This window comes from Cavia porcellus, unplaced genomic scaffold (genome assembly GCF_034190915.1).
Source record: "Cavia porcellus strain 051 isolate PalLab524CR breed Dunkin Hartley unplaced genomic scaffold, mCavPor4.1 scaffold_3, whole genome shotgun sequence".
NCBI lineage: Eukaryota > Metazoa > Chordata > Mammalia > Rodentia > Caviidae > Cavia > Cavia porcellus.
Genome location: NW_026947486.1, coordinates 6,639,043 through 6,665,760, shown reverse-complemented (window position 1 = coordinate 6,665,760; position 26,718 = coordinate 6,639,043). Strand labels below are relative to the sequence as shown.

At 33.7% G+C, this 26,718-nt stretch overlaps 1 protein-coding gene across 6 annotated transcripts in view; it reads right to left on the bottom strand.

Annotated features, from left to right (window-relative positions):
* Cfap47 (cilia and flagella associated protein 47) overlaps window positions 1-26,718 on the bottom strand; it is a 386,549-nt gene that overhangs the window by 158,381 nt on the left and 201,450 nt on the right. For all 6 annotated transcript variants that reach the window (XM_063245680.1, XM_063245681.1, XM_063245682.1 and 3 more), the window contains 5 exons: window positions 23,538-23,608; window positions 21,663-21,808; window positions 16,389-16,500; window positions 15,491-15,717; window positions 13,670-13,844 (listed from right to left, as the gene is read on the bottom strand). In XM_063245680.1, the coding sequence (XP_063101750.1) occupies window positions 13,670-13,844; window positions 15,491-15,717; window positions 16,389-16,500; window positions 21,663-21,808; window positions 23,538-23,608 (731 nt within the window). The remainder of the gene's footprint in view (window positions 1-13,669; window positions 13,845-15,490; window positions 15,718-16,388; window positions 16,501-21,662; window positions 21,809-23,537; window positions 23,609-26,718) is intronic.

The window sequence follows — 26,718 nt, the reverse complement described above, 5'->3', positions numbered from 1 at the left end:
ATGATTTGGAGAACATTAGTATTCATCACATTTATATGAGAAATGTTCATGACTGAGAAATGTTCAACCATATAACAATCAAAATAACTTTTTGCTTAATCAGCTAATACAAATGTTCATTTCTTAATGATTACTGAGTCTACAAGTGAAAGGCAAGAACGTTCTTATGTACACATTTTCCAATTCATGAAGGGTTAGTGTGCAAGAACAATAAATGTAAGCTGGTCTCTCTCCCGTATAACTTATAAAATGGAACCTATCCTAGCAGTAGGATTCATAAATATGATAGTTCTAAATTGAAAATTTATTAGCAATACGTTACTTTATCTTAAACATAAAATAATTATACAATAAATATATGTAAAATAGTATGTATCACAAGAGGCACTTACGAACAAAGATATTTATATGCAAAATCTATAATATACAGATGCCACTCATGTACTATTATTATTCATGTACTATGATTAAAATCCTCTGTATTAGTTTCCTCTTTCCCATTCTTCTATCCATGCTTTCCAAGATAATATCTCAAATAATTTTTGGAACTCAAGGTGTTTTCTTTTGAGGCAGAGTCTTGCTCTGTGATTCAGGCTGGCTTTCATCTCACTATGTAACCCTGGCTGGCCTCAAACTTGCAACAATTTCCTTGCCTGAGTCTTTTGAATCTGAGGATTATAGGTGCCTTCCAGGACACCTGGCTGGAATTCAGAATGTTAATCTATTTGAATAAATGAGATTGGCTGACTGCTCTTTAACACTTTAGTATTTGAATTTGAGATACCATAACTAAGATGGAATCATCTCAATATTTAAAACAAATAAGCCTATGGTTGATCTGATTGAAAAAGGATGCACTACTAGGATTTCCATTCATTTCTACTGTAGTAGCCCAACAAACAAATGGCAACACTTGATAATTCTAGGATTACTAAATTTTAAATTAATTGGAAGATTTGGAGAACATTATTTGGAGAATATAATTTGATAGTTTTTCCTGCCTTCAATTGCAAAAATTATAAGGAAAACTTTAAAAATGTGGAAATGTTTAAGTAATACAGTTAATAGGACATTACCTTCTATAATTTCTAATACATTATAATCAATAGTCACAGGCCCTTATTCAGAAAATGAACAGTCATCAATTAATAATTACATTTATTCTTTTTTTAAATATTTATTTATTTTAAATAAATATGAAAAATATATTTTAGAGTATTTTTGGCTGACCTTTAAATCAGAATTATATCCACTGTTGGAATTTTTTTCTATTATACAAGACAAAAGATCAAATGGCATATTAATTATAATTTTTCCTACTTAAGTGCTTTATATTCTTATAGGCATATAAGAAATATGTCTTCTTTTACTCCAGTAAAACAAGTCATGGATTCATAACAGGTGCTCATCACTTTTCTTGAAATAATAAAAAAGCATGAGTATGACCACAGACTTTATGTAAAAATAAAAGGATGCAGCACTTACAAATTTTAAAATAAGCTTGATTTATTCTTCCAAACATATTTACTGGTAGATATGTAGTTTAGCATCTCCCAATTAGAAAAAAAATTTTTTTGAAGTGGCTTGGTTATTGTAAATTTTAAGACTTGATGTCAAATGTAATATATAATAATAAAAGAACAATTGTTTAAAAATGATGAAAAAGCTATACTAATTATTGATAGCCTTTTTGAAATATTATTTAATTTGGATTTTTACTTGAAAATAGGCTGAATTAATTTTTCTTTATATCACCAGAATGATATATAAATAATATTTAAGAGTGAACAGACAGATTTAGAGGGAGAGTAAAGGTAAGTAATGGAAGAAAGTAATCAGAATAGGTGATAGAAATAAAGAAAAGGTAGAAATAGGAATCTGAGAAGCCAAATTAAGTAACACAGTAAAATCTGAATCTATGAGTCTGCTCTCCTCAGCTCACCTGAAACTCCTCAGTACCCCACCCCCAATCCCCTGACCTTGGTCCTAAGGCCTTCTAAATGGAGACAGAGAATCCTCAGTTCCAAAATAAGACTTGCATGTCCCAGATCCTCCAGCAATACCTATAGCAGTGGTAAAGAAACTGCGGTATGCATGCCGCAGAAGACTGTATCACTGAAAGCTCTAAAACAGTGACTGTGAAACTTTTAGAGAGCAAACTGCAAATTAAATCCCAATTTTTTATCGCAATTGAAACTGAATACTAAGGTTTTAGTTTAGAAAAAAGGTAACTGCTATATGATGCTTGGCTACTGGAACCACTTGGTTAATGATGCTGACTGAGAGGGCTCTGCGTGGCGGCATCGGCACATATGCCATAGTTTTATCATTACTGCTCTAAAAGTTTAAACATTGCTAATTTATGTAACTTTTGTTAACCTAGAGATCATTAAAGGTTCATGCATAGGTACTGCATCTCATATATCCAATAATAGCAGAGTGAATTATGCAAAATATATACAGCTGACATGACTCAGAACCTTGCCAATAAGGTTGTCAATCACACCCCTCACAAGACCTAAGAAGAGATGCCATAAATCCAGCCCAAAGGGGCTGGGGTTTTAGCTCAGCGGCATAAGCGCCTGCCTTGCAAGCAGGCAGTCGTGAGTTCGATCCCTGGTACCGATAAAAAGGAAAAAGACAAAAAAAATTAAAAAAAAAAAAATCCAGCCCAAAGTTTTAAATTCTTCAACCCAACACACTCAGTGGTCTTGTCATTTCCTTTCTGCTCACTCTTACAGTAATTAAACTTCAGTAAACTTTCCTAATTTTTTCCTTACTATCAAGTGCCAATGTCCGGTTCTTTGTTCATTGTACATGAGAACCTAGAAATCCTTCTGGGACCTTATTACCCATGGTGACAGAAGTATCTGGGATACTAAGAGAATGGCATGCATGTAACCCTTTTTCGTTGACAAACTCCACTTGTGGATGAGAAAATCCCAGTACAGCCAGACTAATCTTATTATGTACAGAAAAACCTAACCTTACAAAATTTGCTGTTCAAGTTTAGTAGGGTCGTAATAATTTTTGGTCTGCTTAATTAATTATTGAGAGAGTTATAATAAAATAGTCTACTATAATTGAATTTCTTTGGAAATTTTTGCTTTATATAGTTTGCATATGTAGCCATATTTTAAAGTCTATTTATTCTAATGTTACTATTAATCTATTTTTTAATTAATAAACACACTCAGTAAGTCTTTGGATATTTTACCTGGTAGATTTTTTTTTGTAATAGCATAAATGTACATTTTACTTTCCATTGTTAAAATATATACTTCTATAGTTTATTCTATATTTATTATAATTAAGAAGACTAATGTATCCCACTGGGGTTAATTTGTCCCTTGCAAATTTTCCATGAAAACTTGATTTTTTTTCTTTACTTTTGTCCAGCATTCAAAGTTCTGAAGAAAATTCATACCTAAATGATTAAGATATTAATTGCTAGTCAGAAATTCCAGGAAAAATAGAACAAATGAGGCATCTGTCATAAGAATTCAGGATTAGTAATCTTTCTTTAAATTTATAAAATCTAGAAAATCTAGTGACCTTAAGAAAACATCTGATTATGGGTCGAAGAAATCAGCCACTTCAGGATTAACAATAGATGCCTATTTCACAGTGGCTAAGAATATACTTCCTTAAATTTTAATTAAAAAAATTAGAAATATGGCTTTATTATGGCCTTTATATGCATTTTTTTTTCTTTTTTTGAAGGAATTACCAGGAATCAAACTCAGAACCTCACACTTGCCAGGCAGTTGCTGTGCCACTGAGCTATACCCTTGATCTCTGCAAAAATAATCTGAACACCATTTGAAACAATATTTTAAGGATGCAGCTAGAAATTTTAACCATGATGTTATTCAGTGATATTAAAAGATCTTTAAATCATTTTTTAATTTTTATTAATATGTGTTGGCCACACATAATTACTACATCCACCCAGAGAACTGGTACTGCCCCTACTCCTCCCTATCTTTTTTCTCCCTCTTTCTCTTGATACCCTTCCCTTCTGCAAAAGATATTTATATAAACTCTGCACTTGATAGTTAGCTCTGAAGGTACTCAGAATATAGCCTGTTTTTCATAATAAGTTTCTTTTTCTAACACTCCCTTGCCTCTCAACTACTTGACTCCTGGAATGGAGAGGTCAGACAGAAGCTTTTGTATTTAGCAACGTAGCTTTATATGTTAACATCTCATTTTTTGTTTTTATTCACTACATCTTGTCTGTAGGTTTTCTGTTTTCATATACTATTAGATTCATCAAGATTTTTAAAAATTTTGCCTCAATCTGGTTTAGACATTAGGCACTCTCTCTATATATTTGTTGCCCCAAGTTTTCAACATGCATATTTCATGCAAAATATCCTAAAATAATTTAACTCTGTTCCCCCAAACTACAAAATCTTTCATACATATAAGGACAACAACTTGTTCCTTATAAAGCTGTCTAGTAATTGACTTTATTTTTGTAACACGTGAATTTTTCTTCTTGTTTTTCAGCTCAATGATCATGTGACTTACACATAGCAACTGAATTTTTTTTTTTTAACTATTGTGTTTGGATGCTAAATTCTTTATTCCAAATTTAATTTCTGTATCCATAGCAAATGATGGTAAGTTTTAAGTTGTTCTTAATGTTTCCTTGTTACATTGAACATGTTTTTATTTTATCCTTACTCTGAATTATTCTGTAAAAAGAATAGTGAGATGGAATACTAAAATATTAAATATATATATATATATATATATACACATACATATACATATATTTGGGGGGAGACAAGTGGCTTCTCCAAGCTTCCTCAGAACTGTTTCACAAATCACTACGTTTAACTGTCCTCAGGTTAGATCACTGGTGATAAACTTATGGCCTTATAGTTCATGTGTTGCTGTGGAACCCACTCTATTGGCAAGCAAGCCAATCCATCCCAGCATTGCCCCAACAGCTAAGCATTGTATAGTCAGGCTTAATCGCAGTGTTGGCACTTTGTGATAATGAGTAGATTTGGGTTGCAGTTTGGGCACTCAATCTCTAAAACGTTTGCCATCACTGGATTAGGACAGAATATGCACATGCAGGAACCAGGTAGTCAAGGACCAGTTTCATTTTCACAAGAAAAAAAGAAGGGAGAAGTGTAGTCCAGGAAAAAGAAAAGACAATCCTGGATAAGTCTATTATCTCACTGTATTCCCTCCCTAGTCTTGTAGCTTGCTAGAAAAATTCTGACACACCTATACAAAATGAGATGATTGCAGTCAAATGGGCCCCTCCATCTCCTTGGAGCTTCTTTCCATAAAGTATTTTTTCCTTTTCATCAACATAAATGGCTGTCTTTTATTATACACAAGAAAGTTAAAATAAGTTAATATCTAGTCAGAAAGGGACTGTTCTCTCAAGAAAATCAGTGAAATTCAGACATGGGAATTGTGTCTGGCAGTGCATCCGAAAAGCCAAGGCATCAAGATAAAGGCACATTGGCCAGACTTGCATACTTCTCTAAGGGACAAGCAGAACTGTAATCAGTACCACCTCGCCCACTAAGTCTAGACATGCATTGAACACCCTGGTGGGTGGCCAGAATACCTGGTCTCATTCTTTTCCCAACATGTTCCTATTTTAGGAACATGCCAGTTTTAACGATATCGGCCATAAAGACCTTGTGCATGCCCTCGTTCCCTATTGGATTAATATTTGCTAAGTGAGTATACTCATAATCTTATTGGTTGACTAGAGTTTGATTCATATAATACTCACACTGTGATTTTGCTTTATAAACTATCCCTGAAAAAGGGCCTCTGTGGCTACCCACTTTGATTTCTCCTGCTCTCAGGAGCTATATCTCAATAAAACTTTCCTACTCTTTGAATTCATTCTTTGATTTTAGGGGACATGTACTCTTAACATTTGACATTAGTAGGTCAGGAGCTACATTTCTCATATCTCACTTTGATTTGGTCAATAACAATAAAAGGAATCTGGGTTTATGGACCTACATGACCACTAACAGTAGTGACGGTTAATTTGCATAAGCACCATACTTTACACATTTTTTGTTTCCAATATTATTGCTGACAATTTTGCCTTGAGTAAAAATTTTTGATTTTAAAATAATTTATCATTTTCACTTATTGCTTTTGAGAACTTCTTGTCCTTATTCTGTTGTTTTATTCTAGCCTCTATATATCTCAATTTGGGTATCTTCTGGCATTGCAAAAAATATTTCTGCCTTTTCTTTACCCCTTTGCTTAAAGAAATAGAATGTATTTATTGTTTCATAGTGCTCACTTGTACAGGATTTCATTCCTCTTTCATTCTGGAGTGATCTCTTAGACGTAAATGTGTAAGTAGTTCAATGTATACACTTTGGGGCAATTTCCTGCATGAGGTACGATACTTTTGTACCTGATAGAGCATGGCACAGATAGGAACTCCACTAGTTCAAATAAGCCTGCCCACTAACTCAGAGAAACAGTCACAGAGGACTGAGGCAACGGGAAGTCCCCCGAGGATATGTCAGTAGATCACAGAGAACACATTCAGCAGATTACTGGTTGTCCCTGAGGAATTTACAGCAGGTTACAAAGGACACAGAGGACACATCAGTCTGATATTTCTTTGATCCACTCCCTTTAAATCTTGCCGAAATGGTATAAAAAAGCCTCTTAGCCTGTAAGAGACAACTTCTCTATTCTGCTTGCACAGAGAGGTCTCTCTCAGATTTTGCAATGAACTTGTTTAGACTGTTGAATTCGTATTCCCATTCCTCTTTTCTACTCAGTATTCACTGGAAATTTTCTGGTAATCCAAGGGGAAACTTTCATTATTGAAAATCCCTCTATTTTTCCAGTTAGCTGCTGAATTCTAGTCCCATCACTAACACCCCATAACTCACTTTTATGCTTACCCTCTGCCAATGCCACCACAGCCAGCAAATCTTACATTCTTAGCAGCATGATGTTCTTCTACACTTTCCCTAAAGTTTCAGTGATTTTAAATTCAAGGATTTGTTTGCCAAGGAGTATGAAAAAGAAAAATGTTTAACAAAGACTCACAGTCAAAACAAAGCCAAAAAAGGAGGGGCGATCATCTTTAAAAGCATTTCACTTAAGTCCATTCATTAGAATCCTATTCATGAACTATAAGTGTCAAGAGGCTTGCAGTAAGGAAGCAGATTCCTGGGTTTCTGATAGATACAAATAATAAGTTTTTGAGGAATAAGCAGAAGATGGTATTAAACTGTTATATCTTTATACCTAAATTATATTTTAATTGGGCATGAGCCTGCAAAGGACATTAAATGTGTTTTTCAATCTGGCCACATCAGCTCAGCAATTAGTGGGAATTCCTAATAGGATTTATGTAAATGGTTAGCTGTTATCTTTCCTTTCCATTGCTGTTTAATTTTTGAAATTCTCTGTGTCTTTATGGATCATTTAATGGAAAATTAAGAGAGGGCCTATGAATGAGTCCTAGCTTGCCAATATTTTAACTAAGTTATCTTTTTTCTTATGTAATCTTCTAAGAAGACAAAATTTTCCAAAGAAAGAACAGAAATAACAGTTCACTTGCTAATTAACCCCTCCTTGGGGAAGAAAGCCAGGCATTGCTGAGAGAGAATTAACTTTGTGTTTTGCATTTTTATTTCTGAATTCCATAAACTTTCTCTAATTATTTTCTATTAAAAACAAACCGTGTTGTGAACAGAGTTGATTTTTAAATTCTTGCAGATTGATTTACTAATTAGTTTGAGTGAGCTCCTAGCAAGCCAATAAACAGCATGTTGTCTAGGACTTAAACCAAGGGAAAAAGTTTATCAAACTTCTGCTTCAATGCCTCTCTAAATGTATTATAGAATCTGAACTCACCAAGGAAGATATACAGAGGTGTAAGAAACATTTTTAAAGTTCACATTTTATAAATTATTGACTCAACCTCCATAAACATAAAACACAAGTCAAAATGAGTTATTTTATCAGAGTGAAAATATCTGTAAGGATAAAATGTCAGGAATTGAAGCTCTCCTAAGAAGGTAAACCAAAAATATTATCCTGCAATTTCCAGTTTGTAAGTATACTTTTGAGAGAGGACAACAAGGTGGGGCAAACTGACTGAACAAGTGGGTGTGACCTGTCAATGCTGGATAACCAGGACACATGCACAAAGCACAGATTCCAAGCCCTGCAACTGGGGCCAATCAAAAAGAACAATCTAAACGTCTTGTCTAAAACCAAACAAGTTTTTTCCTGGGATGGCTTAGATCTGATGTCATGCAGAAGGTGTGGCTACAAAAGACCCCCACATTTAAGCTCCAGATCACTGTGAGCTTCTCAGTGTCCTGCTCTCTGTGCAGAGCACACTTATTTTTCTAACTGTAATAAGTGTCAAACTTTGGGAGGGCCTCAACTTCCTCCTTATAATCCTCAAGTAAGTAAATCAGCCTCATCCTCTTCAAATGACACAGAAATTCTATCAGAGCCTAGCTACCCAGAGAATCCCACTATTCACAATCCCCTCTTCATATTCTTTAGATAGCTTTAAATCCTGAAAGACACACAAGGCATGGATTTTCCTATTTTTTCCAATTCATAGATCATCCTTAACTTAGCAGAAGTCTCAGGAGGTAAAACAAAGTACCCGAGTCTGGGTTCCATTTTCAGTAGCAGATATATACCACTGCAAAGATTTAGGTCAGTTTTCAGAAGGCATTGGTAGGTTTTGAGATGGATTCTAAACTTTGCTCCTTGCCTTTGCCCATTCCCAGTGAGATAATCTGATCTGCTTTGACCACTTGTACCCCAGATAAAAAACAAAGAACTGTATAGGAGGTCAAGAGATATGCAGATGAACAAGATGCAACAGTAAGAGAAGAGAAAGGAGTTGCTGCAGAGACATTACTGTCCCTTCAACAGAACCAAACTGGGATTGTAATTCTAGACATGGAATAACATGAGGTCAAAAATAATACCTGCTTTTATGGGAATAAAAAGATGCATTAAGAAACTTGTTAATTATGAAAGGAAGAGAGCTACACAGGGCAGAGGAAAATACAGTTCTCTTTAATAATCAATTAATAGGCTCTTTGCATAAATATATAAATACAGATCCATCTTCTGATCAGGGACAAGCACTGTGACATCATTCCACAAATCAATCAGTCTTAGATATCTGGCATAAATTACAAAAACTTCAGATGTTCCTGAGACATATATGACCTGGTTTTTATGTATTAAACAATCTAGATCTAGATGAGACTGAAAAGAAGAAAGGCAAAGAAAAATGGCAGGCAAGAATTATGTCTGTCACAAATGGTAGTGCTTTACATATACCCAAGTCATCCAAGGGAAAATCTAAGACCAATAAAAGAAAAAGTTTCTTCTTTAAATGCAAGCAGACTGAACACTGGACATGGGGCCATATTAAGCCACCACTTGGACCCGGTTCTGTGTGTCAAGTAGCCAGTGTGCCTTACTCATGGCCCTAGAGCATTGACTTCCACTTTATTAATGAGGCTATAATCTCAATCCATACCCTGGTTGAAGATCCCTATATAATTATCTGTCTTTAATTCGAGGAGACAGAAATTGTTTCCCAGTCTTATGGCTCAAAGATATTTTCTTTTTATTCCCCTGCATCCAGAAGTCCAGTAGCTATCTGCCTTTGAATGGGAAAATTCTACTTCCAAAGAAAATAGCCTCATACGGTTCTCCACAGGGCTTTAGAGGTAGCCCCCTTCTTTTTGCTTGGGCACTGGGAAAGAACTTAAATAATCTAGAGCTTAGATAGAGAAATGAACTATAGCATGTGGGTGAAATTCTAAATAGTCACAAGTATTTCCTCTAGAACTGTTACAGCATTCATATGCCTTCTGAGCTAGTCTTTTTCATGGAAATACTTTAGTTCTACATCTGTTTTTAAGGAGAACTTTGCGGAAAAGTTTGAAAATTATTTGTTCTTATGGCTTGAAATACTTCATTCCAAGCTCTTGTGGCCTTTAGAATTTTTGATTGTGCATATGTGATTCCCATGTAGTGTCTTTGACAGAATGTTGGTGCTCAAACCCCAGTAACTTCTCTGATCCTTCTACTGTAACACTGAAGCTAACTGAGACTCAGGACTTCTTTCCATAAGGTTGCAGCTATTCTCGGAGAGTCTGATCCAGTCTGAGTTGTTGGATTAGTAACTCTTGCTGTCCTTCTCCCTGGGTATGATGGTAGATTCAACATCCAGATTCACTATTAGACAATTGTCCACTGAGTCAGTGTTATTCCTATGAACTTAAATCAGCTAAAGTGTAGGCATCATGATACCTGAGTCCTAACCCACAGTTAAAATGTGCTAAATGTAATGGATATGTTCCCTTGAATGGGGAAAAACTGCACTCAAGAGTTATCTAATTGAGTAAGTTATGTAATGCCCAGGGTTTGGAAACCAGGCAATGCCAGAGGGGAGTGAGAGGAGAAAAAAAAAAGTTTTTCCCCCTGTAAGTCTTCTGCCATCCAGTAATGGGAAGGAGGAAATAAGAGAGGGCAAAGGATCCTAAAGATGGTCTGATATATATTTATAAGGAAATAACAGAAAAGAGGATAGAATGGGGATGGGAAAGGTGTTTAGGATATAAATGTTGAAGAGTAAGTACAAGAGAGACAAATGAAAAAAGAGAAGGAAAGAAAGAATTGAGAATGAATAAGACAGATGAGAAAGAACTTAGGTAAGGTGATATGGATAAAAGTAGGAGAGATATAAAGGGACGAGCAAGAATTCCTTTCCTCTCTATAAACTATTGGGGAGAAATATTGCAACAGGAAGAGAAACACAGATACATAAACATGCTCATAGATAATGAAAGGGTAAAATAATAGAATGAAAGTCAATGAGAAAATGTAAAGGAGTAAAACAGCAAAGAATAAAACATTACAACTTAAAAATTTAAAAATAATGCAATCAAATAAATAATAATGAAGTTTTCAATTGTTTTAGATACATCTATCTTTTTCTCAGCTAGAGTTAAGGAGCAGAGTTCAGGCCAGCATGTATCTCTGTTCATGCTGCAAGTCAAAGGTGGCAACCTGCCCTCAGAATGGTGCTGGGTGTTGGGGTCTGCTTACAGTGAGAATACTGTGCCAGTGAGAGCTTTCAATTCTCTGCAACTCAAGTTAAACCTGGCCTCTGAATACAGGAGCTGAATCTCTGATCCTCATCCCTTACCTCTCAGCAGGTCTCCTTGCAGCCTGTTTGCTGACTGCTGTCTCCCATGACTGTCCTTTCCTCATTCACTATGGGGACTTGGATGTATGCAGTGTGGTTTGAGGACAAAGAGCTGTTCTGGGACTCAGGTTCAAACACTAGACCATTTGCTACAATGATGTCCCCACCATGTCTTCCTCCATGTTTGTGCTTACAAATACTGTACTGAGGTCACCCACCAAATATTGACTGTGGAAAGCTCCTCTGGAAGCAGCATTCTGCATTTTCCTTGTTGGTTCCAATTGCCTCTGATTCTTTTGGTCCCAGTGCAATTCTCTAGTTTCCCATGAACAAAACAGTTTGTTTCACTTTCCTTTCCAGCTGGCAGCTAGCCACCCACTGTTAGCAGCACTGAGCAGTGTCTCCTCTGCACTATGATCTATTTCTTCTGTATCACTTAATCCTATTTTCTTTCCCTCTGTCAGTTTCCTTGTGTTTCCAAGGTAGCCTCTACTCACTTGAATTTCTCTCAAAGATAGTGTTTTCTAAACTAGCCACTTTGTCCTTGAGAACCGGAGCTCCTTGAATTCACTATTTGACCATTTTAGGGCCTTGCTATTTTAAATGTTTCAGTGGGGGCAAAATCAGGCCGAATTTTGATAGGAAGACCAAGAACTGGTGACAAGGTGAGGGATATGACAACAAAGACACCAGCCATTAACCTCATAGCCACTTTGAGCTTTTCTCAGTGGCCTGCTCTGTCAAATGTACTTCTTACTCCATCTTTAATAAATGTAAAACTTTGATACTTTTTTTTAGGTGTCTTGTTCAATTATTTGTTTAAGACACTCAGAACTTGAAAATTAAACTCAAGAATTCAGTAATATCTTTACAGCATTCTATAGTTAAGCTAAATCTATAGGAGTATAAAAACACTAAAATAAAACCGAATTTATCACAATTCTAACGGAGTCCATAATATTAGAGTTATTATATATTCCAGGAATAGTTCTGGGAAAAAAGGGACATTGTTATACTAAAGCAGAGACTTGAAAGAAAGTAATTTTTTAAAAAAGAAGATAATTTTCGATAGTCAAAAATATTTAATCTTAGTTTTTTGAGGACTCTTCATACTGATTTCCACAATTGTTGTACCAGTCTACACTTCCACCAATAGTGAAGAAGGGTTTCTTTTTGCCTACAGCCCCTCCAGTATTTATTATCAGTTGATTTCTTGATAATAGCCTTTCTTTCCAGGGCAAGGTAGAATCTATGTATTATTTTAATTTGCATCTTTCAAATGACCAGTGATGTGGAACAATTTTTCATATATTAATTTTCTGTTTGTATTTCCTCATCTGAGTTGTGTGTATTCATCTCAGATACCCATTTTTGAACTGGATCTTTAAATTTGGGAGGTCTGAGTTTATTGAGTTCTTTATATGTTCTTTATAGTAATCCTTTGTCTGAGAAATATTTGGCAAACTTTTTTTCCCCACATTGTGGGGTGTATATTCACTCTGTTGTTCATTTATGTTGCTGTGAAAAAGCTTTTTAAGAAGATGAGATCCAAGTTGCTGATTCTGAGTATCTCCCAGAAGAATTGAAAATATTATACCACAATGATGTATGTGCACCCACATTTATGGCAGCACAATTTGTAAATAGCTAGACCTTGGAAACAACTCAAATGTCAGTCAACCAAAGGATGGATAAAAAAGATGTAATAGTTTTATACAATGGAGTATTACTCAGCCATAAAGAAGGATACACTCACAGCTTTTACAAGTAAATGGATGAAACTAGAGACCAAATTCATAAGTGAAATAAATAAGGCTCACATCTATAAACATCATATTGTCTTCCTAGTGTAAGAAGCTGAAAGTATAAATAAGATTCAGAATGTACAATAGATATTATAAAATGGGAAGAAGTTTCAAAAGGAAATTAGAATGTGAGGATGGAGAAAAGAAGGGAAAAGCAATATATATATATATATATATATATATATATATCTCATAGTTAAGACAGCTATACTATTAATGTCTCTTAGTTCATTGAAAAGAAAGATTCGTGTAATATTGTTTGGAAGATTAAATGCCACTCTTACACTCTGAGTAACTAATTTAAAGACAACAATACATAATGTATTAACCATTGTTACTCTCTTATTATCATGTTTTGAATTTCTGATTTTCTCTTTAAAATAAAAAAATTGTCACATTTTTGCATTTAACCCCTTGCAGTTAATAGTATCAGTGTATCACTACTCATATTAAAATGTGGTTTATAGTTTCATAATTGTAGCAACAAAATAAAAAGGCATCAGGAGACCAACATTAAATATTTAAAGATTTTTTTCAGATAAAAAACTACTCATAAATGGCACATTATTCTCTTCATGCATGCTTCTACTACTATCTTTTCTGCAACAGTGCTAGATATTCCACTCAACACATTGCTGATTACCTGTTGTATGTGAAGATTTAATTCCTTCAGACGTAGTCAATTTTGGGTGAGTTTCTGGAATCTGAGGCAAGTAGATTTTAGGGGGGATAACAAAATGTTCTGGAAGGCTCAGTTCTGTTCTAAATAAAATGAACTTAGGCTTCTTCAACTTTGACATATGAAAGAGCATAAGGGCCTGAAAATAAATGGTAAGGTTAAAGTGCAATTTTCATCATTTTTATTTTCAAAGTATAAAAGACAGCATTATCTCCTAGACACCATGTTTGGGGAAAATACTCAAAGGATTGAATTTATTTTTGAGAGACATTATTACATAATTGGTAAAAGGCAGCACTAACACATTTCAGGGGACTGTTGTACACACTATTGAGAAACAGGTTAATGTTTGTTTTTCTCATATTTTTAGTGTTACGGAATCATTTTCCTGGAGATCAAAGTATTCCAGTAACGAATAACACTGAACAATTGCTTCCCTCCCTGAGTTGAAACCTGTGCTTTGTCACATTTACCCAAAGAATAGAGTTATTAGCAGTAGACACAGTCTTTCTTTCACTAATGCTAATTTGGTGAATATAAAAACTTTTAAGGTTTACTTTTCTGCAGATTCCAAAAACCACTTCATATCTAGGTTCGATATTTTTAGTTTCTTCAACCATTAGTCATAAAATGTGGGTTACAAAACAACTCCCATGCATATGCTCTTTTATACACAATATTGTCCTTTTAAAAACAGGACAGGGAAGATAAACTCAGCTGTTACAGTATAAATGAAGTAGGTAACAAGTGACATTTTTAATTTGTGAAAAAAATGACAATACATAGCATGCAGGAGATGTCAGTGGATGGGCAAAAACACATAGGGAAAGCTTTTTGATTTCCAAGAATTCACAGTCTGACAGGAAAAAGAAATAAACACAAAATAAATCTAATACAATGCATAATTTACTATATGGAATAAAAATACAAAAAATGTGCTGAGTTCTAGGGATAAACTTGTAGGAAAAGATAAAGATAAAAAAAAAATATATATATGTGTGTATATAGGAAAAGGATGTCATAAAAATTGGCTCCCTTTATCATTTTTAAGTAATTATTTTCAGAAGAGTTGATAATTGAGGAAATAAATTTAAAAGGTTAAAGATAGTACTATGATAGGCTACATGTTTCAAAAGGCAACTCATAGAAAAATTTTACTGTAAAAATGTACCAACTGCTGAACATAATATGCATTCTCAAATTCACTATTATGTAAAAGCAAACATTTGAGTTAAAGCTGAAGAGTTATCAGGTTCTTTAAAGCATAGTAACAATAGTTTAAGTCAAAAGGTTGTCAAAGCTTTAGACTTTAATACTTTGAATTCAATCATAGTTTTATAAACTCCAAGTGATCTTTAAAATATTGTCATTAACTATTAAAAATATATGGTCATACTGTGTTGAGTCTGACACTGTAACAATAAGTCATTCACACAATATAAAATATTATATATATATATACATATACATATATGAAGTCAATATTTCAAAAAGGATGTAAAAATGCATAAAAAATATATAACTTTTCCAGAGTATTCCAATGTGCAGTCAGGACTGATTACTGTGAATTCTGACTATATTATAATGTATAAAATTATGCAGTAGGATGTATTATCTCACATTTATTATTAAGTGGTGCTAAAAAACACTACTAAAACGCCTTCCTGGGGGAAAAGAATATTCACCATTGTTTCAGTAAAATATATTGTTATGATCAAGTGGTAAGAGCTCCGTATAGTTTTAAGAGTTATTAATTGAAATATATTATCGGTTTTCCGTTCCTACCTCAATCTTGGTTAACCCTAGGAGGGCAACAGCCACACGGATGCTACTGCTTTCAAGAGTGCCTGTGATCAGCCTTCGTTCATACTCAATAGTGGACATTTCCCGTTGTGCTGCAAAAGCCAAAGCCTTTTCCTTCGCTTCATTAGTCAGTGGCAACTTAAGGCTCACTTCTAAGGTTTGACAGAGTTTGCATTTCAAATACAAAATTGGATGATCCTTATTATGTTCTAGGGAAAGGAAAAGTATTTTTTAATACGTTGAACATCTATGCCCTCCATCTAGGATGAAGTTTGGAGGTTTGAAATAGAGAACTGTAGGTCCTTTACTAAACAGAGCAAAAAGAAATTAATATTTCACCATGTTTTTAAAATTTAAACATTTAATCTCTCTCTCTCTCTCTCTCTCTCTCTCTCTCTCTCTCTGTGTGTGTGTGTGTGTGTGAGTGTTTGGAATTGAACGTAGGACCTCTTGCATTGCTAGGCAAGCACTCTGTCACTGAGCATCCCATATTCCAAAACCACCTCCCTTTATCATTTTTTCTTTGACTGAATTTCCCTTTTTTGCCAGTGCTAGACTTAAATTTGTGATCTCCCAGAATGCTTGGATCATGGGCTCATACATGTGTCCATTTGCTAAATGATATTTTGTATGCCAAATTTGAATATTTATCCAAGACTGAAAAATCTTTAAAAGAGAATGATCACTTATGTTTTCAACTGATCAAATTATAGTATGTTTCATGGATACTGACAAAACATTTAAAAGTGGTCTTCCAAAATCTAATTACATACTATAGAAAATTGCTATTAAGATTATATAGGACTGATTATTAAACAAATAGTCCCATCTTTTTACTACTATGAGATCTGAAATACCATAAAATCTAAATGTACTCTACCTTCTTCTAATGAACTGTTGAAATCAATTGGACTTGAAGGCTCTGTTGAAAGGAAACTGGAGGGCAAAGGAACCAAACCATTTCCTTGAAGAATATATATTAATTCTCCAACCTAAAACAAAAATTTGAGACTGTTTAAAAATATGATAAATCATTATGCTACAAGGACAGTCTGTACAATAGAATTGTCATGTACTTTTTAAACAACATAGATTCTTAAGAGTTGGACAATGGTAAGGTTCAAATATATTCATAACATGTGGGAAAAGCTGCAAGAGGCAGACAAGGAGATAAATTAAGACCGTCCCAGATCATCTATACAGCTACAACTATCTGTGGGAAAGCACAACCTTTAAATCATCAAACAAGAAATAATGAAGTATGTTTCCTTCATTCTGTAACTTATTTTGTAGGGAGTGATAGCATTTTTGCAGGATGTCTGTGTTCCATGTATTTTAAAGTATGGCCTTTCAAAGTGAACATGTGAGGGCTTTAATATATTTTAAAACAAATAATTTGGCAAGAAGTACAAAGGGCTAAATAGAAAGGGTAAAAATAAAAGTGGAAAAATATAAGGGCATTAACATGGCATAGTGAAAACTCGACAGGCATAGGCATGTCAGTGTTTAATTGGCACTGTCACTTACTAGCTGTTAAAACTCAAGCAAGCCAGACATGGTGGTGCACACCTATAATCCTAGCAGTTTGGGTGCTGAGGCAGGAGGGTCATCATAAATTCTAGGCCAGCCTGAGATACACAGTGATATTCTGTCTGAAAAATCCCAATACAAACAAACAACAAACACCGCAGGCCAGTTAAAATCTCTTGATGTCTCCGATTCCTCCTTGGTAAAATGAGATGACTAATACATTTATTTTAGATAAGTACAGTTTAAAAGAAGGATTTAGAAAGAGGGCATTTTGAAAGACATATAGTCTAAATGGATGAATCTTAGGTTCTGATTCAAACAAAGAAATTTGAAAGTGGAGAAGAATAATAAACAGTCATGAGATCATTAGGAAATTTGAGCACTATTTTCATGCTTGATGCTAAAAAGAAAATTTTAAAGTATTTTAAATAATAGTAGCAGTATCAAGGGCCACATCAGAAAACATAATCTTTATTTAAGAGATGCAGAATTGCTTATAAATAAAATTACATGGTAATTGAGTTTTATTTCATGATAATCATTAAACTTCTTTGGCCACATACTGTTAAAACTAGGTGATGGGTACAGGAAAGGTTTATTATAACTTTTATCCCTACAGTTGTATGCATAAAAAACATGCCATCCTTAACTGTGATTTATTTACATAATAATTTTGAACTGAAAGCAATTGAAAAGCAAATGCAAGAACTCTTATTCTCTACCACTTGCCTAAAAGTAAGATATTAATTTACAAAAGTATTTTCCTTCTTTCTTTACCAGCAAGTAAATGGTTGATCAAGAAGACAATTTTAGATGCTTATGTGTCTGGAAATGACAAAAAATTAACCCACACAACAAATTTGCAATCATTCAATTTCATACAATTTACCTCCTTCACAGACACAAAGTCCCTTTCCTTTGTCTGGCCATTTCTCTGACAACTTATTATTATTTGCTGAAAATGCTGTATGAGATTTAAGCATTCCCAGGGTGTCTCCCAAGTATATATGAAATACATACATTAATACATTTTTGTTTTTTCCATGTTGATCTGTCCTTTGTTTAAAAAAGTCTGCCCTAGTTAAGAAACATGAAGAAAGAAAATTATTTTTTCTTCTCTTTTATGTACTTTACATTTTTTTCATAACAAAACATTTAAAAAAATCTTTATGTCTTCGTAAGTGGAAAGATTCAGCGAGGACTGCATGAGAGAGCAAACAGCTCTTTGGCATTTACCAGGCACTTAAGAGATCTATTTAAAAAGAGTCATGCATGCTTGGAGAGCAGGTCTTCCCAAACCTTGAAATACATATAAATGACCTAAAGACTTGGTGAAAAGGTAGATCTTACTCAAAAGACCTGTGGTGGGACCAACACTTGAGAGGATAAAGGGAAATAAAGGATGGAAAATTTAGATATAGTGGGGAATCTTAAATCATAATGGCCTTTTGACAAGCATGCAATAACCTGAAAATAAGAATGAGGGAAAACATGGTCTGGAAGGTGACATTTTAACTGTTTTGAAGTGTTCCACAATCTTAATATTATCTACATGAGTAAAGACTATTTCATATGTTTCAGTAGGCAATATCTATGCAAATAACTTAAAACTTGATGAAATGCTAGAAATATATGTTCAAAATACAATTATTTAGTCAGTCATAGCGGCACACCTTTAAAATCCCAGTACTCAGCAGTCTGAGGCCTTAGAGTTCAAGGGCCTCCTGGACAATATACTGTGATAGTATCTCAAAAAAAAAAAAAAAAAAAAACAAATTCACTCTTTCTCTTATATATTTATATGTATATCTGTATCTATATGTATTCTGACAAAAATACATACATTGTATAAACTTCTTAAACTGCAAACATACTAATAAATTGAAAAAAATTAAAAATATATCCACACTTAGGTAAAAGAAAAACAGTATGATTTTTTTTAATAGATGATGTTACTTTCCTGTAGAGGATCCTAAGTATGTCTTATATCACAGAAAACCCAATACACTTCCAGCACTTAGAGAAGAAATTGAAAATGCAAGTTCAACCATCTCAAAGACCAGGGATACCCAAGTACTAGTTTACCATACTAATTAACATTTGAATGCTAATGACATCATTTTGAGCCCCTCTTATAATTATAAAGTCCAAAGATAACATGTATTAATATCATGTAGTTTCCATATTATAAAATATTTATAGAAATTTTTCCTTTCTGAAGTTTGCTTACATTTTTTGCTGACTCATATGAATGTGTACGATGTGTGTGTGTAAGTGTATGTATACATGCCTACATTTGGTCTCAATTTTTTCTAATCAAAGTTTGTAGGCAATAGAAGACAGCAAAAACATAGATCAATTTACTAGAGAGAAAGTAGGTGCTCGGTTGGCCTGGTGAGAAAGGTCAAGGCCTGGTTGCAGGAGAAATCGGATATTACCATAGCAAGTCATTCAACCATGAAGACATTCTTAATCCAGCTCCTAAGTGAAAGATCCTGCTTGATGCCCTCACCAACTTGGTACAGATAACTTCAGCAATACCAGGTGGTTTCCTAGGATGAGAACCCTGAACTACATAGAACATATGTTCACATACTGAACACCACAGTGAAGACAGAACAATGTATATACATACTGCTGTCTGGTTTATTATGTGTGTCTGCTTTGTAAAGCATCTTTGTAAACATGACCTCCCAAAAGATGCAAATCCATAGCAGCTGAGACATGAGTTGGCTTGCAGTACCATTATTTAATCTATTCTATTCACCATTAGAGAAGACATTTCTAGAGATCTCTGATATTTTGCAGCACAGTGTTTTTAAAAGCTTTGCTAGGTTTTCAAATAATTAAGAATATTTAGGAACTCTGAAAGTTCCATAAAACTATTTCTACTTTTAAACAGTTGTCAGTTAAATCACTTTACTTGTATTTGCGAGTTCAAATGTAACAACCCTAACAACAACAAAGATATGGAAGGTAAATTGGCCTTTCCTTGACAGCACTGATTAAAAAAGATTTTTATTTTATTCATGGACAGTGAGCAAATAGCTCTAATTTATCATTTTCACATGTGGGTCATAATGACAAAGGACTTGTCACATATTAAATAAGAACACAAGCTAACTAGGGGGACTTGGATATTTAATTATCTAGTTAACCATGTAATTGCATTTTTCAATACAATTAGCAATATAATTGAATGTGTAAAATAGTAGACGTATTTCTGCATATATGTAATTATAAATAATAGCAATTCTTTACATTGCAGCATTATTTCAATGATGTCAATAAAATTCCAAGATGCATTTTTTAATGTTATGTTGAAAACAGTAGAATACAATAAAAGTTTTAATAAACTGCACTTTCAAGTGAAGTACAATTATATCTTGATTAATTTAGACTGTGTATGAAAAATATTAATATTATAATAATAACAAAATTAATTTTGTTGTTGTATTATCAATAGTTAATTCTAGTATTTTCTACTTCCAAACAGTTTCAAACAGTTGTTAGTTTACATTATAATTTAATAAAATGAGATTTCGAAGGATTTGATCAAACTATTGGTCACACTACACTTAATATTTTTCATGAATTTTAAATAGAGAATAATATAGGTAAATCCTGATTTTTTTTTGTGCAGTGTTGGAAATGAAACTCAGGGCTTTGTCCATATAAGGTAAGCCCTGTACAATTGACTTAGATCCTCAGAAATTGAACTTCTTTAAAAGAAATAACAAGATTCTGCATTGTTATAAAAAGACTTTTTCCTTCTAATTGGTAATTTTATTTGTAAAATTCAAGTATGCTTTATATTATTTAGTAATCTATATTATTTTTAATGTGTAAATGAGTCAATAGTAACCAAGAAAGTATAGCATCTTTTTGTAATTGCCATTATTGCGCTGCATATGTACTAAATGGAGTGGACATACAATTGATGCATTTAGACATACATCCTGCCAATTATAAATTCCTTCCTCAGGGAAGCATGTGGCAATATCTCTTTGGAAGATGGCAATGGTATAAAATTTGTTGTCATCTGTGCTTATCTCTTACTCTCTCTACCTCCTATTGTCTCTTTTTTTGTTGTTAATTTTGAAGGAGTCAGTTGCAAGAATTCCAGAATCACAAATAAGTAATTCATGCCAATATTTGAGAGAGTTTGTGAGCAGATGCTTCTTCAGTTGAACCTCTGCGAAGAAACCCATCCTAGTGCATTTTTTATTGAATAATTGATAGACCCTAAGCAGATTAATTGTCTAAGTCGTGTCAGACCTCTCAGCCCTAGAAACTGTAAGATAAAGAACATGTGTTGTTTTTAAGCATCTAGTAAATTATGGTTCATTGTATAGCTAGATATAACCAATACAGTTAGAGACACAGGAAGTTTAGGTAAGCTTATACTCTGTTCCCATGGGATTTTTTCATGCAACTATCATATTTACTTTACATTAACAGAAGTATCTAAATATTTTTGCTGTTAAGATCCTTGCCTAGCAACATAGGGAACACAATTATCTGCATTTCCAGAGTCTCCAGTTGCTTTCAAGTTGTCTTTACTTGTGAATTCTTTAAAGTGAAAGCCAATGATAGTAGCAAAGATTTATGATTCTGTTCTTACCTCTTGGTTGCTCAAGATGATGGCACAGTAGCGTGTGTGGACGCCAAAGGGAAGATAGTAGATCTCTAGGCTTGCAGATTCATTCCCTTTCAGGAAAACAGCGTGCACAGAGCAGAAGAACTCTCTGATGAAACTGGCTTTGATTGCTAAAAATATTCAACATGAATCTAGTTGGTATGTAATAAAATTAATGCTATCAAAATAAAAACTGTTTAGAGAGATAGTTTTAGTTGACATTTTAGGATCTATAAAAATGTCAAAGCACTCAAACAAAGGATTACAATTTGATGCATATATATATATATATATATATATATATATATATATATATATATAATGAAACAGTGGGTAATCCCAGTTCAAACTTAATATAACCAAACCCATAATTATGACATTCTATTACAGATGCTTAATATCATGTGGATATGGTGACACAGACATGCAATCTCTTTGCGGTATTGAGGCAGGAGGACTGCAAGAACAAGCTAGTGTCTAGGAAATGCGACTTTTGAGACCTTGTCTCAAAAAAGAATAAAAACAGCATTGGTGATATGGCTCAAAATGAGGGATGTAGCTCAATGTGAAAGCCCTGGGCTCAATACTCAGTAAAATGAAAACAAAAAAGTTTTTTTTTAAATAAAGAATTTCACTGCAATAAGAACTTCACCACTATTTAAAATTAGCTTTATATACTGTATATAGTAAAAGAATCGTTCAATGGTGTCCAGTTTTTCTGGGCATTTTAATAATTCACATTAAAAGAAATGGATAATTTGAACCAGAAATGAAGGACTGCTTGATATATTTAAATATATACATCTCTTTTAGAAGTTTTAATGTGTTCACAAATTCTTTATATTGCCTTCAGTGTGGTGATATTGTAGGTCATCCTAAATGACCTCATCCTAACAAAAAGTATGCTAGAATGCCTCAGAAGTGAAGCAAAATCATTTCTGATACAAGACCAGAAAATATAACACACGTTCTGCCTCATTCTCTTCCATAGATCACTATGTTGAAATTCCAGCTTTTATTCTGTGAATACATCTTGGCAATATGGAGTAACTGTCTATATGTGCCCAGGTCAGCAGCCCCATTTGAAATCCCAGGCAGAAGACATCTGTAGCCACCACATATGTGAGGGAGAAAGTTTTAAAATGACTCAAGCCCCAGGCTCCATCTGAGAATACAATCAGGGATATTGAGATGAGAGTCACCTAACTAAGAATTTACCTATATAAGCAAGTCTAGTCATACCTAAAATATGAGATAATAGCCATAATTGATTTTTGTGGTTTTATTTCACTACACTCAGGGTTGTCTTGTGTTTATTGCTAACCAAAAATCTCCTATATTCATTGCCCTACTCGTCATTTAAGCTATCCATCAGTTCTAGATCTACTGTTATTTCCCAAAGCAAAGCAAATCTGTGATCTTAATACATTTCTTTTTTTTTATCTTTTTTTGTCTTTTTCTTTTTATTGGTACCAGGGATCGAACGCACGACCGCACACTTGCAAGGCAGGCGCTTATGCCGCTGAGCTAAATCCCCAGCCCCTTACATTTCTAATCTTAGTAAAATATTACATAAATAGGTTTAAATGGTTTAGCATAAGGCTATATATCCAGATCCATCCCTCATGTGCTGGGGGAAACTGAGACCAAACCATGGAAGGAAATTTGTAGACTGAGTCCTCCAAAGGGCCACAACAGAAAAAGCAAAGGGACAATGCTAGCCAGCCAACTGGTCAGCAGTCCCCAGGGCTTAGTATTCCATCTAACATCATAATCACCCATGCTGAATATTACATAATTTAATGCCTTGCAAATAAAAATCAGATATGAAAAATAAACTCTTTTATATGAGGTACTCACAGGTTGTTATGCTATTTCGAATATGGTGACAGCCTTGGGAAGCATCACATGCACTGCTACTTGCATCATTGCTATCACAAGAAAACAAGAAAATAACACCAGATATATAAAATTCTAAAACAATTATCTAAATTAAACTTTATGTTTCTTAAAAATGACGACTTCCTACAATATGGTATGCAAATAGCATTCAATGTTTATGTTGTTTTAATGATTAAAAAATACAAAAACAAAAATATTAGTTATCCATATTTCCACCACTCTTTAAAATTCAGGTTAAAATAATTCATTTTACATTAAAATATTAAAAAAGAGTACATATTTGATAAAATTAATCCTCATCTAGGGACCTAAAATAAAAATGATCTCAGTATAGCAATAAATAAAAACTGTCTTCAAAGGTGGTTCTAGAACTTGGTTTGTTAAAAGAAGTTATTTTCTCTAAATTTCTTATTTTCACATTTTCTTTTGTCTTATAAAGGTACAAGGAGCTTTAGGCAGTGGTTAAATCTCTGATTTCTTTCCCAAGCTGCGGCCTGCCTTAACAGCCTCCAGGTCTTCCACTACCCATTGATTAACACCATTTAATGATCTTCTTTTTAATATTTTGCTCAAAAAGCAATCCATTAATAACAGTCTTCATAATTATTTTATATTTTTCTGAGAATATTAAAATTTTGCATTATTCACTTGGCCATTTATATATACCTGAAATTGATGTTGCAAAAATACATTCAGTTTCCAAGTAATGTTATCCTAAGAATCTCTATTCTCTGATTTTTTATGAATTTTTCTTTTTACATGACATTCTTAATGTGGTATTTGGCACTTTACTTATTCTCTGCTTTATTATTCACAGTCATTCAGGTTAACAGTTTAAGTGCTGTGGTACCTTTTTAAAGTAAATAGTATTTAAAATTTGTATAATTTTGAGCTTTTGATAGACAATTTAAGCTGGCCATTGACACAATAAAGGGATATATATATATATATATATATATATATATATATATAATTTATAATGGAGATCCTACACAGAGTGACCCAAATAACAATGTGTGTATATTATTTCTCAATTTATATCATCATTGCCATCTTTTTGATGATGGAGTTCTGAAAAGAAAGCCTATTTGGTCAGAGAAAAATAATGAAAGGATCTTTTAAAGATATTGAAACTGTCTCATTCCCAGGACCTGGCGTTTACCAGGCAGGTTCTGTGCCACTGAGCTATAACTCCTGTCCCAGAATAAAAACTTCTTAACTGCACTTGTTTGTTTCTGGATCATATTCTCATACTGAAATGTGCGACATATGTAGCATTTTATAATACATGTGATTTCAAAGGAAGGGATTATGTGTGTGTGTGTGTGTGTGTGTGTGTGTATGTGTGTACTTCTATCATCACTACACACACTCACATATACATATATCAGTTGCTTATAGAGAGGTGTTTTTTATTATAACAGGGAAGATAATAACTTTTATGCAATTGAAAGGCAACTGTAGCCCTAGACAAATCATTTATGAAGAAAACATTACTATTTGTGGACATACTAGCTAGATTTTGAGGAGGAGGGTCAGTTAATATAGAGTAGGTCATGTTGAGGTCTGAAACAACCTCATCTTCAGTGGATATGCATGAGTTTATTTCTTGCTCACACTACGTGTCCATTTTAGATGGGGGAGTACTCAGAAATCCTTTGTGAATAATTCCTGCTTATATATGTATGTCTATTATAACTGTAGTAGGAAAAGATAACATGAAAATTTCTCACAGATTCTTGAAAATAACGTGCAATACTTCTCACGCCATTGCCAAATAAGTCACACAGTCTCATAATTGTCAACACTGGTGGAAAAGTACAGTGACAGAATCTAACTGAAAAGATGACAGGAGAACATTTGTAAAACATCTCTTAAATTTAGTTTATGGAAATTTGTATAACTGATGCTTGTTCTCTTCTATGTTTCACTTGATTAAACTTAGAGACCAGAGTAGGGTTTTATGGTCATTATACTTTTTTTAACAATTATTGAGTACTACGCTAGACTTCCACTCTTTTGGGGATTAAAATGTGTTTTCTTAAGTTTTATTTATGCATAGAAAACTATTGAATAAAAACATTAAGGAGACCTGTAAGAAAATGTGATTTATATCATTAAGAATTATTTTATGATGACACATTTAAATATGAAAAAGTTTCATTACGCTAATAAATCCAGGTCTTGCTCTGATAATAAATCCAGATAAATTATATATTAAATTAATTGGTACTATACGTACATAAAGCTCTCTCTCTTCTCATGGTACAGCCCAAGTTGCCTGCCTCAATAACCATTTGGACATCCTTCCTTACTACAAAAATCTTAAATTTCTTTAGATGCTTTATAGAGAAAGAGGAGTTTTTGTCTTTCAGCTAGATCTTGTTATTTAATTAAGATTTGAATACATGGAGGCGTGCTATGTTGTATTTCAAGGAAACTTCCCTATATAAATGGGGCACAGTCTTCTCCTTGTGTTTCTTCATTTTGAATGCCCAGAAAGTCAATTTAATGTTCAGAATTCTGCATAATTTACTTGACCCATGAGGAAATGAACAAAGCTTTGCCTACTAGGGAGCCTGGAAGTGTCATACAGCATATAGTCAGGGCCGCAGATGAAGAAGTCACACCCAAATACTTCTAATAAATCTCCTTAAAGCATGGCAGTTAGCTGCTTAAAATAAATCTTAGCAAATCTCTTAGAAAAATAGCATTTTAGGTTTATTTAAGACTGCTTTTATCTCAACTTAACATACGGATTTAAGGCTGAGCAATCGGCCAATGCCAGGTCCCAAATCAAATCAAGAAGGTATATAAACTGACTGGTCCTTTTCATTTAGAAACTGTGCTTTTACATAGACTGCCCCTGCTTTTGAATTAGGAAATAGCCTTAGAGGGAGAAAATCCCCAATCTTACAAAGTAAAGGCTCTGAGTTATTCTTTGACTTAATCTGCAGGAGGCTGACTACCAGCTTTGCATTGGCTTATGTTTTCCCTGACTCCACATTCGATGTCTCCACCTCTTTATAGCTTTTCTTTGTCCTTGCTGGGGTTTTTTTTTTTTTGTTTTGTTTTTTAATCCAACAGAAAAGCTTGAGAGAAGAATTAAGTAAGTACCTATGGCATTATAAATTAAAAG